The 14,575-nt window shown below is 39.6% G+C and overlaps 1 protein-coding gene across 1 annotated transcript; it reads right to left on the bottom strand.

Moving 5' to 3' along the window:
- Positions 1–2,832: 2,832 nt before the first annotated feature.
- Positions 2,833–14,284, bottom strand: LOC145501726 (gamma-aminobutyric acid type B receptor subunit 2-like). The gene is made up of 12 exons (XM_081481131.1): positions 14,147–14,284; positions 13,355–13,477; positions 11,981–12,205; positions 10,441–10,683; positions 9,417–9,480; positions 8,258–8,361; positions 6,937–7,079; positions 5,660–5,792; positions 5,143–5,253; positions 4,441–4,563; positions 3,380–3,718; positions 2,833–3,078 (listed from the first exon to the last, which is right to left on the bottom strand). Exons 1-12 carry the CDS (start codon positions 14,216–14,218, stop codon positions 2,833–2,835), a joined length of 1,926 nt encoding a protein of 641 aa, XP_081337257.1. The 5' UTR covers positions 14,219–14,284.
- Between the last annotated feature and the right edge of the window lie 291 nt (positions 14,285–14,575).

Raw genomic sequence — 14,575 nt, 5'->3', positions numbered from 1 at the left:
GACTTCTACTATAACAGGTTTACTTTGTGTTCAGTTTTTTCTGTGTATGGACACTTATTTGAAAACCTCTCTAATGCCCCTTCCACTCTTTTTATCTGCTTCCCTTCTTTCACACCTCCTATCTTATAATTAAGTTTCTTTCTTCTAAACAATCACAGCGTTACAAGCGGTATTCATATATGTATGCTTCAACCTCGCGACAGTCTTACAACCATTTACTTACATTAATTTCAACTTAATAAAAGTAAACTGGCCTACTAGAGAAGATATTTTGATGAAAATATTATTTCATCGAAGCGGTTTTCCTTAATCAAAACCAAAGTAATCACTCTGGCCAATCACAAAATACGCAGACAATCCAGTGAACCAATCAAAGCCCAAAGTAATTACATGTAGCTGACGCAAAGCGCGGGAAAACGCGTGTGAACGAGTCACGATTGGTTTTGATTTCATCTGATTGGATGAAAAAGTGGCGCGAGTTTTTACAGCCAATTGCACAGCGTAGCTGACGCAAAACCAATTACTTTTTGACGCTCAAACGAAAACCGCTCTAAAGAAACTCACTTTTACTTAATTAACATTTAGGTATGGGACGTTATGATGTCATGTTAAAAGTAAGTTACAGTTAAATTAACTTAAAACATCAACGGATAAAACAAAGAATTTTCTCATAAGAATTGACCTATCGGGCCAGAGATGAACCACACCTAATCCTTTATTCAAAATTTAATCATCAAGAACGGCAAGGCTATTCTCTAAATTAAATCTAGCCGTCTGTGAGACTACTGATCTCGAAGTCTTCATCAGTCAAGTTTAGCAAGAATCACCAATTTAACTTGCGTATAAGGTTCAACTAAAATTGTAGATACAGACAGTAAAGGAAACATCCCGATCAGTATAAAACATCATGATCATTTGGCGCGAAAATATTCACGGATGATATTCGTCTGTGGACATTATCTGTTTCGAGAAGCAAACAGTTTTCTATAGACTGTTCACAGCCTCGCTGTCAACGATCGAATAAAAATACGAGAAAACAGAGGGCTGTGAACTTAACAGTCTAACAGTTTTCCGAGAGCGAAGCTCAGTCAAGGAAAACTGTGAGCTTTCAGGAACAGGTAATGTTCAAGCACAAATATCCGAGCATATAATTAAAGTCAAATAGAAGCTGTTGTGATTATTATTCTTCACATATTTTTCGCAACACATGGGATCTTTTCAAAATTGGAGAATATCACTCGATCGGATATTTCCGATTTTTGGCTGGGCCATATTCAGTCACTTGACGCGTTTAGACCAATCGTGTGTGATTACGTTTGCCTTCCAATGGAATATATAATTCTCATCAACAAATGATATCACATTATTTATCTTCATTACTCGTCCTCACACTTATCGAAAGACACGGTGCTTACCATTTAATCAAAAAAGCCTGCAATTTTTGGTCGACAGTCAAATGGAGCAGTAATTTTACGGAAAATCCATTCGAAAATTATAGACTACCTCTAGAGGTAGTTCTCTTTTTCCGTCCGGAACGGAACGGCGGAAATTTCCTCACCATTTGCCAAATTTACCAGTTTTCAGTCTCTCATCACTCTAAAACAATTTCGGGATATTGAATTACAAATGGAAAGCGTCACTTGCTGATTTTGGAAAAACCCTTGCCACTATTCAACGGCCATCGACATAGGCCCCAGTGGTTGCTTCTCCATACAATTCAATACTAATGTAGTCGATACTGATGTATGCCGCCGACGCGTACCGGAAAGAAACGACTAGGTATTTACCGTACTAGAATTTGGCGATACTTGTAAATACCTATCCGATCATATCAGGTCAGTGACTTGATATCGTCTGGGGGAGTTATTCCAAATTGGGGTAGGTAAGATTTAATTATAAAATGGCGAGGCCAAAGGAACCTGATGTGCTAGCAAAGCGTGCCATAGAAAGTTCGATCATGAATTCAACAGACCAAATACGGCCAGACGCCCGTTGATATTAGGTCAACTGAATGACTGGATATCGCAGGAAACCAGGACAGTAGTCATGGCTTCTGATTGGGTAATTGCTAACTTGGGTAACTAAAGTAATTCATGAATTACTACAAGTTAGAGGGAAAGAAGGCATTCTAACCTCTAAAATCGCCTCAAAATCTCAAAAAGCATAAATGGGAAATGGGTACCGACAAGTTTTCATGGTTATATTTGACAGACATACTGCGGGTTTACCTCGGCCAATGTGGTACTAGCATCCTGATGGAGTAACAATATGGTTCTAGTCGCTTCAAGCTATGGTCATTCCAGTTTAAATCTGCACCGCACCCTGGAAATCCCTCATGACGAAATGCGATGTCCGCGGGGGTATTGCTTAATTTAGAAGCTGATGTGGGGTTTCTTCTTAGAACTTTGGCGTTCTCGAGGGGTTTCCAATGCAATGGCCTGGTTTTTCATGCGGAAATAGGATTTTTGCTATTCTTTCTACGAAAGCGGTTTCCAGGAATCCCTAAAAGAGAGGGTGAGGATGCCAAGTTGGGTTGGCAGATGTAAAATAGAATGGCCGGTTAAGCTTACAGTCAGATCTTTTTTATCTGATAAGACTTTACGTTCATTACCCCTACGCTATCGCTATTTTTATTTTATTGTTCAAAGGCCTACTCTCCGTGAATATGCTGTAACTCAGTGGTAGAACAATGCACTGTTGCCTGGAAAGTCATAGGCTCGGCTCCTAGCGAAGAAACAAAAATATTTCGATTAGAAATTTCGGAAGCCTCTCAGATATCTTTATCTCCACCAACCTTCATTTATACCACCATCAATTTTCACTCATCATCGCTCATTCTAAAAGTAATGGATATTTTGGGGCAAGATTTGTATCATGGGGGTTTGCGGTGAGCCTAAGCTCAGAAGAGAGTAAATTAAGGAAAAATCTCATTGCTGGTAAGAGTTTTGTTTTTTTACCTGCGCTTTCTGGGACATCCCAATCAGTTTGTGTTGCTTTACAGGATGAAATCTGCCCCTCTATTAGGTCGAGGTTAACACAGGCATTGACTGCCTCGTCCCTCTTGTTAAACTGGTAAATCTAAAAGTTAAAAGAAAAGAAAAACAGAACATCGAATGAAGTTTTATATTTTGTTAACTAAGTAATCTTTCATCTTTTAATCGTACACTTTTCACAGACAATCACAAAAATATAAGCAGCGATTCTTCTGTTGTACCAAAAGATGGAACATTTAATTTACCTGAGGTGTTGTTCTTATTTTGTGGCTAGCTTTCAGATTTAATCCTTGCTAGTCCAGTTTTGGATCTCTCTCTCTGTCACGCAAAAATATGCTTCAGCGTTGCGTGAAAGAGAGAGGGCCAGAACTGAACTAAATTCTTACCTTTGGCACAAACACGAGTAAGAGAGTAACGCTGGTGCACACGATCAGACACAGTGACGAAATGGCATATAGAGCTTCATAATGTACCGAGCCATCCATAGCAAAAGCCACAATAGCACCAATGATAGACAGCACGGCCACATTATAAACCGACATCCCGATGTACCTGGAGTCATTTAGAGCAGGAATGCTAACATTACGTGTCTCCCAGGCCAAGAAAAGACCAAATAACAGAAGGATGCCTTTGTAGGCGAATAAAACGCCCAGGAAATACGTTCTGTATTGACACGTGCACTGGTATAACACAGGGATGATAATAATGTCCTCGCTCTTTCGGATCTGCAGATAGATAATCCAAGATTATAGCTATTTTACATAGAGCGGCTTTAAAAGGTAATTTGAGTGTCGTAATAAGCGCACTCTAAAACTATCTGAAACGTTTTTGATGCGTTCTCTTCTTTTATGACATTGACTTAGATAAACAATAATCTCCCTTTAGCGCGGAAATATGCTCGGATATTTGTCCGCGGATATTATCTGTTCCGAGAAGCAAACAGTTTTCCGAGAGCGTAGATAGCACTCGAGGAGAACTGTGAGCTTTCAGGAACAGATAATGTCCAAGGACAAATATCCGAGCATATTTCTGTGCCAAATGGAGGGTATTGTGTGTATTATCCTTCAATTATTTTTTTCGCAACACGTGCGGTTTAGAAATTTGTTGAATTTTACTCGGATATTCCCTAGTTTTAGCTATTCAGTCACGTGACGTGTTTAAACCAATCGTGTGCAAGCGAAAATATTTGAAAACTTAGGATATTCTAGCCCCCATAGAAACTAGAATGGCTCCGCTCGTATTTGTTTAAGACGAATATATATTACGTTTAAGACGCACAATATGCGTAACATTTAATGCGCCTTGGTAAATACGAGAAGCATAAAACGCGTGTGTCGAGAAAAGAGAAGTTGTTTTTGATAGAGTCTCTTTAATTTGGAACATTCAATGATTTAAAAGGCGATCTTGCAGATATTAAAGTAAGTAAAGAGCATTGTAAATGTCTCACCATATGTTCAAATGTCAGTATTTTGGCTTGGAGCGGATCAGTTGCAATCCAGTATGACAAGAACACCACATCGACAGCTAGCAAGCCTGCAACAATACCAAGCAGGTGAAGATCCTTGATGGCCTGAGATAAAACATAAAAGGCAAGATGTCATGGACACTTCCACACCTTCCGTAGCCGAAATTTTGATACCGTATGTTCTTGAATGAAAGGTTGACTTCGAATATACACCATCCCTCTTTAACAGCTGGTCGAGGATAGATGAAAACAGTGATCTCCGGCGTTCGCGGTTCCAGATACGAAGCATTTACTTGAGATCAAACATACAGTTTAAATCGGAATGTTTCAAACAGATCTTTACTGTTTATGAGACAGGACTTATTGACAGAAGCGACATGTGCTCCTGTCTAAAGGTTTATGATGCTACCGCGGTGTGCTCAGGTCGCTCATTCAAACTATAGAAAGTTGTTATATCGTACTCTACATAATCCTGCTTCAGCTTAATCCAACTGTAAACAGACATGTTCATTTTGCTGCCACCAAGCTATTTATAAGGCTGATTTCGGTGAGAAATCAAGCAAGAATAATCTTATGCATATGTTTTGGTCTCCTCGCCCGCGTATGTTGTTGTCGTGTGTGTTAATGAAATTAAACTATGTAGTATTTACCAAGTGAGTGTGTCCCTATAGTTCACAATCTCACCATTTTTTTGTTGGTCGTGGCAGCTGTGAATATCTTGTGCACTCGCCAGGTTTTGCTGAACATGGCACCAAATGATAAGGAAAATCCAATAGAAAGCACTGCAGCTCGAGCCTGATGACCAAATTAAGTGTTAACATTCTGTAAGATAGTTTAGGAGGTTCTCCGTCTCGTATTTCATATGTGTGCAAAATCAGACCTATCTTCGCCTTACACGCAATTAGGTTTCCCTGATCAAAACGCAGTGGCTGCTACGTGTAAAGAAAAAAAATTGTTGCGTTTTCTATGATTTTATCTTAGCGAATATAGTAATTGTAAGTAGTAATGTTAATGTAAATAGTAGTGCGTTTTTGTCATGAGCCCCTGGCTCGGGAGATTAAGCAACCACTCCCCCACGTTGACGACTTAAAATAAAGTTAGCTTTCCTTACCTTATGATTGGCTAGGTGCTTTTTGGCTTTAGTTGGCCGATAGTCATTTGGAAGCTTCTTTAAAACAAACGACAAAAAGTTATATCTTACATTACAATTGCTTCCGTACTCATCTGAAGAAAGGATCCTCGCATCTAAACCAAGCAAAACGACTGAGGTGTAACAAAGCATACAGCCCAGAATAATAATATTATTGAGATTTGGTGATGACATCTTAATGATTCTGCAAAGAGGAAAAAAAGAGATTTATTCTTCGCCAGTGGTTGGTCATCAGCTGGGCATTGGGCAACAAAAAGAAGGTCGGATAATAACTTTTCCAGGGATGAATATGTACTGAGAAACTACGAATAGATTTTACTTCAAACGTGTTCACGACCATGAACTGAAAGAGTAGCCAGTTTTAGCACTAAATTGGTGTCAGTATCGATAAGCACTTTGTCATGATACAAGTCATTATATGAAATATTATATACTTCAACTGGGTGGAAAGATGTGAAGACATGATTTATCATCACAGTTATACAAAACTTAAGCAACTGTAAAATTAAAGCCTAAAAAAAAAATTGAGGCTTGAACGGCGGGATTCGAACCCATGACCTCTGCGATACCGGTGCAGTGCTCTACCAGCTGAGCTATCAAGCCAACTGGCAGCTGATCACGTTGCTAGTTCGTAATATACCCGTAGATAGTGAAGATACAAGTTAATTTATGAAAGTTCACATATTTGAACTGCGGAGACTTTATGTATGTTGTTATGACTTTCCTGTCAAATGTAATTAAAGGGTATTTTCCAAAAGCGGACTTTATGTCGCTGGTTTTCAATGTTTGGAAATCTCTTCTAAACAAATCAGTTTCTGTTGTTGTGCATATACCGTAAATCTTCGAATTAGCGCCCCCTCCCCCCAACCTCGAATATGCGCCCCCGAATAAGCGCTCCTCCTATCGGCCAAAATTTAAAATAAGCTTCCCCCCCCCCCCCTCGTATAAGCACTCCCCTCCCCTCCCCCTATTTTGTGGACGGGTGATGGACGGCAAAGGATGTATAGTTTTCGTCTTGTAGTATTATATTTGTATATTGTTTCAGTTCGTGACCACGTGAATTTCTAATGGTGCCGCGATGTAAATTTTAGGATCAGATTTTTACGTCGATAAAGACCTTATGTTGTTGTTTGCGTGGAGATGATTTATTAAAAAAATGATCATGTCAGTGCACGATTTGGGAAAAATTAAATAAGCGCCCCCCCTCGATTAAGCGACCCCTCGAATAAGCACCCCCCGCGTCTTCTCTTAAATTTGAAATTAGCGCCCCGGGCGCTTTTTCGAGAATTTACGGTATCAGTACATGGCCTCGACGGTAAATGTCTTACCTACTCTTTCCATTGCTGATGTTAAAATGCAGGAAACCCAAAGAACAGAGGATTCCAACAGCTGCCATAAGCCACATGACTATTATAACAGGTAACGGGATCATCATAAATTCCTGATATTGAACTGAGTGATCTTTGGGTGGCTTATTGCCTGAAAGTATGCATGGTAAGGTAATAAATTTCATTTTTAGTTTACTAATCTAAAAGAGAGAAACTCAAAGAATTTATACAAATTTCAGTTATGTCGTTTATCCGCCCAATTTATCTAAAACATTTTTTACTAGAGTTTCTTAAAACAAGTGGGTAGAAAACATGAGAAGGGGCTTAATTGTATAAACATCTGAAATATCACTGGATCCTATCGCATCATGTCGCTTGGCAATCTCCCATTCTAGCTCAGTTATACACTCATTTTTGTCATGGGAAGTGTACTGTAGATAATTGTATTGCTTTAGTTATTTCTGAGCTGATTAGGTATTCACGAACTTCTAAAGATGTGAACACAATTTTCACTAAACAAGGGTAAATTCATTAAACCTTTCACAGCTAAGACATGAAACAAACCAGGGTAAATGACTCTGCTCTCGCTCAAAAACTCGCTCGCTCGTGGTTGAAGATCGCTCCACCAAAAAAAAAACACACAACAACCCGGAGGACACCACATTTTGCTTAACAATTCCAAGAATATCTAGAACAATTCTATTCTGGATTAACTCAGTATGTCCCTTGCTATACAGCTGACTGTGTAAGGACAACTTTAATGTAATAGATAAAACAAGAGAGATCTTATCTTACCACATTTCCAAACACTGTGACGCGGAGTGGAATCAGATTTTTGACGAACCATTAGGTGTTTAGAAATGTGGTAAAACACTGAATCGAGTGCGTGATATTTCTTTACAATTGAAGCCAACTCAAACGAAATAATGGAGAAACAAAAAGGTAAGAATATGTGTTAAAGAGATAGCGCAGATCGATATCCAAACACCGTCACGGTTATGATTTCTTTCGTTTAAACTTGATGAATTGTTATTGACATGATGATAGATGCGAATGTAGCCATAACACTACTAGAAAAACTACTATAGAATTATTATTGAGTTTGAGAGAAGCTGATCAAAATGTGTCACCTAGCTTAGCCCAAGTTCTACACGAAACGAGAATTTGGTCGATTCCAAGTTACATTTTTGCAAACGACGACACAAAAACGAAGATACCTACTGCCACCGCAGAACAAGCGTAAGACTTGTCATTTTTCTGTTTTAAGCTGATTTAGGTGAGGTATTCATTGGCCGAACAAAGTCCCATTGAATAGTAACACCTTTTCTGTATCTTTCCATAAAGAGTTCTTGGTGGCCTCAAACAGCTCAAACTTGTTTTGTTTTGTAAAACGCTGGCCAATTGGGACTAGCTTCGTTCCACCATCTGTGACAAGGGACAAAGCAGAAAAACAATCATTCAGATAAGCTACTACTGCTCAATGAGATATGACAGGAGCCCATCACTAGGAGCGTGCAACTGCCATACTAAGCCTATGTTACGGCATTTTTACAGACCGGTCTATTTTTAGGCTTCTTTTCCCGCGAAATAGTTCAGTTCTGGTCTATATGAGCGCGCATCGGTAAGGAAGAAAATGACGGCCTCAGGTGGACATGTCGACAAAATAAAAATAGAACAATAAAATACGCTAATTCCCTCTTTATTTTTAAGTCCGTGCTTGTAATTGGTCACTGAGGTTCCTGCGGGGGTCTGAATTCGCAGTAAATTTAAATTGAAGATACATCGGTCTGTGAAAACGCCGTGACAGGAATATGGGGTAGTTGCACGCTCCTGGTGATGGACTCCTGGATATGACTGGTTATAGCGTGTAGCTGGAGTTTTGCTGACCAATTAAAACTCCAGCAATGGAAAGGACAAGCAAAGGAATTTACTGCTAATTTACACGAGACAACATGTACATATCGCACATAGATTAGCAACACATTTTTCACAGTAAATGAAAACCAAATTAATACATTACTTTCAGTCAATGTAAAAAGGTAAAGCAGGCCAAGCTATTAGGGCTTATCTCGGTTTCTGTAGCACTGAGCGACTAGAAGTATTTCTACTCCCCTGGCTGGGATTCTAGTCCATCGCAGGGTTACCTTCAGCATTAAATTTATTGTACTCCAGCTGGTGATGTAGGGCACTGTAAGCGTCCACCTCGTTCCCAGGCTCTCTCTTCTTCCAACGGCCAAGGGAGGCAGAGGATAGAGAGCCTGGGAATGAGGTTGTGTGAGAGTCGTGTTTTGTCTAAGAAACATCACAATGACCCTGGTTAGGGCTTGAAGCCAGACCGCTCGATCAGGAGTCCACTGAGCGCACTGACCACCGGGCTACCGCGCCTACCACAGTCAACTTAAAGCCAGTCTAATGAATGAACTAGAAACCGAATTGGATCCATTCTGAGATGAAAACATTCTATCAAGAAAGCTATGTACCTTGGAACTGTTTCACTACTATTATTCCTTCCCTCTCCTCATTGCCAGTAAACGATATCGGACCCTAAAAACACAAAAAGAAACCGTTATCTATGGGGTTAGGGTGTCCTGGGGAGCTACTCCCACAAATAATGTGTAGGGTCTGCGGCCCGCTTCCCAAAACCTTTCCTTACCCTATTCATGACCAAAATCTGTGGTTTTCCATACCCCATTTATGACCTGACCAAAAATTTAATATCCTATTTATGACCGTTGCGGCTGGCACAGTTGCCCCAAACATAATTTATGAAGGCTTTTGTTGATGGTCTTATCGATAATGATGAAAAAGTAGCTTCCTCTAAAAAACATAGTTAATTTAAGAATTAGATTAAGAGTGCAAGAGCCATACCCTATTTATGACCAAAATGGCCAAAATCGATAGCCTATTTATAATCAAAATGGCTGAAAAACCCTACCCTTTGGTGCCGCATATACCTATATAGCCCATATAAGGGAGTGCCCTCAGGGTAAATGTGAAGTGGTAGGTGTGACCGTTGCATGCTGGAATTTGGCGAGTACCGTCCTATACACCCCACGGTGGTCTGGGGGAACTCTCAAATAAAAATAACGGGGCTGCTCGTAGTACCTTTTAGGAGTTAAAAAGCGGTTTTGGTACTTCTCTAGGGTGTCCAGCATCAAAAGGTCAGCAGCGGGAGCTTTTGCAGTACCATTTAGGGCACTGAACCGAAAACAAATTAACAGGAGGTAATGTGTTGTTTTACAATTGGTACCTCTTGGGGATGAAAAAGATTTCAAGCCACCCCCAAAAAACAAGATCATGGTACCTTTCAGGGGTTGTTTTCAAAATTTCCGACGAGCAACCCCCTCCTTTTTATATGGGAGTCCCTCCGGGCCTACACACCTAACTCGCTTTAAAATGTTGGTCTTTTTCACAGTCATTGTTTGAGTCATCACCTAACACTTCTCCGCCGCCGCTCCGCTATGGGAATCAGAGGATTAGAAAAGCAAATAATTAAGCAATTACCGTAAGACCTTCAAAGCTCACATTACGGAGCTTTGATTCTATAGTCCTAGTTACCGCGGAACTACCAACTGTTTCTTCCACATTATACTTCAGTGGCTTATCGGCTGTTTGCAATGCGGTGCTAGCTTCTTTCAAGGCTAGTGTGATGGCCCACATCGTATCAAATGCTGTTGCCATTTCGATCTTGTCTGAGTCGTCCCTGAGTTTTTTCTCTTCTGGTTTACTGAAGACTTCCCTCAATGTCTGAAAAAAAAAATTACACAATATGACCAAGAAGATTACTTCATTGTGATTGCCTGAGAGCAAAACAGTATAACGCAAATGATCAATTTGCATTACAGTGCAAATGAACGAGTGGACATTCGGAATTTTCTCAGTCATACATAATTAACTACTTATTAACCGAGAGTGAGGTGTTTACGGGAAAATCTATAGTTTTTCAGCCAATCATAAACCATAATTTCGATGTGTAATTTGCACTGGTGTTACACTTGAACTGCACTGCTCTCAGCCAATCAGAGACGAGTAATTTTTCATGTATATTATTAGGTGAAAAATATTTCTGAATGTCTGGCACTACTACCAAACATTAGTGTCTGGTTTGTATTAAAAATAACCAAGAAATTAGCAGTTACCTGCAACGTGTTTACGCATTGCGCGTAATAGTGTTCCGCATACATGCTCTGTTATTGAACAAATCATTAAGTATAGCTTGAAAATTGAAATATTTTTTTTTAATCGCTATTGATCCGAAGTTTGCCGCACGGTTTTCCCTGCCTAAGCTAAGAGGTATTCCGTCCCTAAACTAAATGCTTTTAATTCTTAGTTTGCAATCTGAAGCGGTATCCTCCGCCTAATCACAGAGCCGTCTTTAAATAATGCGGGCACTTTTCGTACCGAGGTCCCGTGCACACGTATCCGGACATTTTTGAATCGGCAACTTTTTCTTTCCGGATCCGGCTTCCGTCCACTCGCATCCGCCGAATTAGGCAGCGAATTCGGATATTTTTGAATCCGCTCTCGTAACTTTTCGGTGATGTTTTCTGTTTATGCTGTTTATCCTTCAGTTTTGAGCTTGACTAAGCTCAAACTACACAAAACGTAAGCAGTAAACATTTTTATCCAAGAAAAATTAATGCTTCGGTTAACTTTTAATCCTGGGTCATCGTTAACCGGCTTTCGAAACAACCCGGCCCAGAGTGGAAAAACATAAATCCGCAATGAATCCGATAACGAGTGGACGGTGAAAATCCGATGACGTAGCAAAATCGTGCCCAGTCTCTTACCGAACAATAAACCAATATGGCGGCAGAACGTGTAGGCCTCGTTTCTCTAGAGTGAATCCGGATACCATTGGATGCGTGTGGACATGCGAATTCGATTTGAATACGCCACGTGTGGACGGGGAAATTTTTGAATACGGAAAGAAAAAAAATATCCGGATACGTGTGGACGGGGCCTAAGAATTATTATCTCCTTAAACCTAGCATGAATGATATTGTTGTTTATCCCTCACAAAGTGTCGACACATGCTTCTTACCAGACCGGAAGCAGTAGTTGTATTTTCATCAGATCGATATAAGATATTCTTCTCGAATATGAAGGCTCCATCAGCAGCTTTTTGGTACTGCTCTTTGGTACAAGTTTCGGTCTTGTTATTCGTTTTTCTCTCGTTGTCAGCAAGCCTATACCAGTCCTCTATGGTTCCGGCATCCGGATGCAAGATCCAAACAAACTCCGGTCCATACAAGTCCATCTTGAACACCTGTAATTGACGCCTGTTTCAACATCGTTGTTAAGCTAATCACAAATGCAAAAATACATGATAATGCCCAGACGCCCAAAATATAGCTGAGTGAAAGATACTATAATTCTATTTCTGATAACTTTCAGCCAAAAACAATTTGCTCTGGACTTGATTTTTATATTTTGTTTCCACGGTTCTCGAATCACTCCATGGTTAATGAAAAAAAGCATTGACATTTAATTTACTTTTTAGGGTTGGACGGTAATAACTAGACAAGTTAAAGTTACACTGTTAAAAAAACTCACCTCACAAAGCACGAGAGCAGCTCCCCTCTTATTGAATTCGCCCAGAAATATTTTAGCGTCCAATTCCTAATTAAAAGTCCATATTAAAATTCATTTCTATTTTTTCACGAAAAATAGTGGAAGTAGATAACTTTATGTTACGCATTTTCTTATACTCTTACTTATTGTCAAGGGTTTTGACATAAATAAATTGATTGATTGATTGATTGATTGATTGATTCACTGGTAAAGGTAAAGTATGATGGGCCAAGTGGTCCATGTCGCTGAGGCTTATCCCGGATTTCGGTAAGCAACCAGGGGTATTTCTACTCTCTTCTTCCCTGGATGGGATGCTGGTCCATCGCATGGCTGGGGCTAGCCCTAGCATTACATTGGTCGGTAACCATTCATGCCCCTCAAGAGGTACTGTAAGATAAGAATATCTTGCCCAAAACACAAAGCAATGACCTGGCAAGGGCTCTAGCTAGCCTGACCCGCTTGGTCTCGAGTCCAGTGCAGGAGCAGTCCAGGTTTTTCAGTCGCTAGACTTTCGTGTGCTATCCTTGTTAAACAAAGTTGATTTACTTCAGTTTAGTTAAGTGATTTCAAGCGAGGCAAGAGAGGATGAAAAAAATATAATAAAATAGGCTTTATTTTCAAGGTAATCCCTCTCGGATTAATTTTAGCAATGGTACCCAGTTCTTTCGCGTATAATGGTACCACAGAGCTGCTTTGGCGGTCCACGAGAGCAAACTCTGCGTTACAGGACTGGCTATTTCTAGTCTCTCCGGTGCTAGGATTTCCGAAACCGGGAGTGATCTAATACCCAAGATGGACTACGTTAGGCCTGTGTGGGGGATTAGTCTTGAGGGTGAATTATTACCTTCAGTTTGTTAAGCTTTATTGTGATGTCCTCTTTTACATTTTGGTGTCTCAGCAAACCTGTATTAATTGCTTCAAATCCGATGATATCTAAATCCGGATGGTTTATAAGATCACCCACTACCTGAAAGTTGATATGAAGAACAATTCGCAATTACTATTCTGAGTGAAGTTTAGTCACACCATGAAATAAACGAATTTGTTATTCCATTGCGTTATTTCTATGACATATATATAGCTCCTGCTTTGTATGAATTGCTGTTCATCCCGCTCGGCCATTGTTGCTCCGTATACCTATCGAACCGAGTTAGGTAATTATCCTGTAATTATACTTTAAAATGACACAGCGGGCTAATTTAACACTGACCCAATTACAGCAATCTACACAATCAAACTCAGAAGGTTAGTTTCGAAGCTTTAGCACGAGAGTAGCGAGTTAAGGGAGAGGATGGCGTCGAGTATTACATGTAAATGAAATCTAGTATTCGAAGTGAACGATGGAAAACACGATATTCACTCGATGAATGCCATTCAAGGAGTGAATATCAAAAATGTTTGGTAAGACCGTGCTGAAACAGAACAAGCGGAACTCTAAAGAATATTAGGCTTAAGATTAAAAGAGTCATGATCACTATTTAAGAAAAAATCATAATATATCAATCTACGTCTACCACCAGATTATTTAGTTATTTATTTATTTCACCTATTAATACTTTGATATCATATAATTCGTAATAAACGAACTATTATTATTAGGTTTATTAACGGATACTTAATGTATTTTAGGCCCCACCTTCACATAAAGTCCTCCTGTATCCAGGAAATCATACACGATCGCGGCTCTCTTCCACTTGAAGCAGTCCATCAGTCGAAAGTTTGCAGCATTGAATGTGAACGCTGTTGGCGCAAACGTAAATCCGAAACTATTTTCGAGTTCGCTCACTTCAGAAGTAGTTGTTAAGTATGTCACCTGTTGAAAAGAAATAAAAGATGGTTAGTTTAAAGTTAATTAATTAACGCTTGTTGATTGTTAGCAACTACATGGTTAATCCAAGACACAACTCTGACTGTTTTAAGCTAGATTCCTCATTCCTAGCCATCCTTGTTTTGCTTCTTTTTAGGTGTATTTTAGTGCAGCCTTTTAACACTTTAATTACTTTAAAAACTAATCCCTTCAATTTTGGTGAAAATTTTAATTGTAAACCGTAGGTTATTTTTCAGA

This window comes from Orbicella franksi, chromosome 10, assembly GCF_964199315.1.
Source record: "Orbicella franksi chromosome 10, jaOrbFran1.1, whole genome shotgun sequence".
NCBI classification, from domain to species: Eukaryota; Metazoa; Cnidaria; class Anthozoa; order Scleractinia; family Merulinidae; genus Orbicella; species Orbicella franksi.
The sequence above is the reverse complement of the archived record's forward strand: the minus strand, read 5'-3'. Positions and strand labels throughout refer to the sequence as shown.

Bases quoted from the DNA above. Each gene is read 5' to 3' on its own strand.
- LOC145501726 (XM_081481131.1), bottom strand. From the start codon at position 14,218: ATGGACTGCTTCAAGTGGAAGAGAGCCGCGATCGTGTATGATTTCCTG. The intron at 10,684-11,980 runs GTAAGAAGCATG...TTTTTTTTTCAG, and splicing joins CAACTACTGCTTCCGGTCTG to ACATTGAGGGAAGTCTTCAG. The intron at 5,254-5,659 runs GTAAGATATAAC...TTTGGTCATCAG, and splicing joins AGTACGGAAGCAATTGTAAT to GCTCGAGCTGCAGTGCTTTC.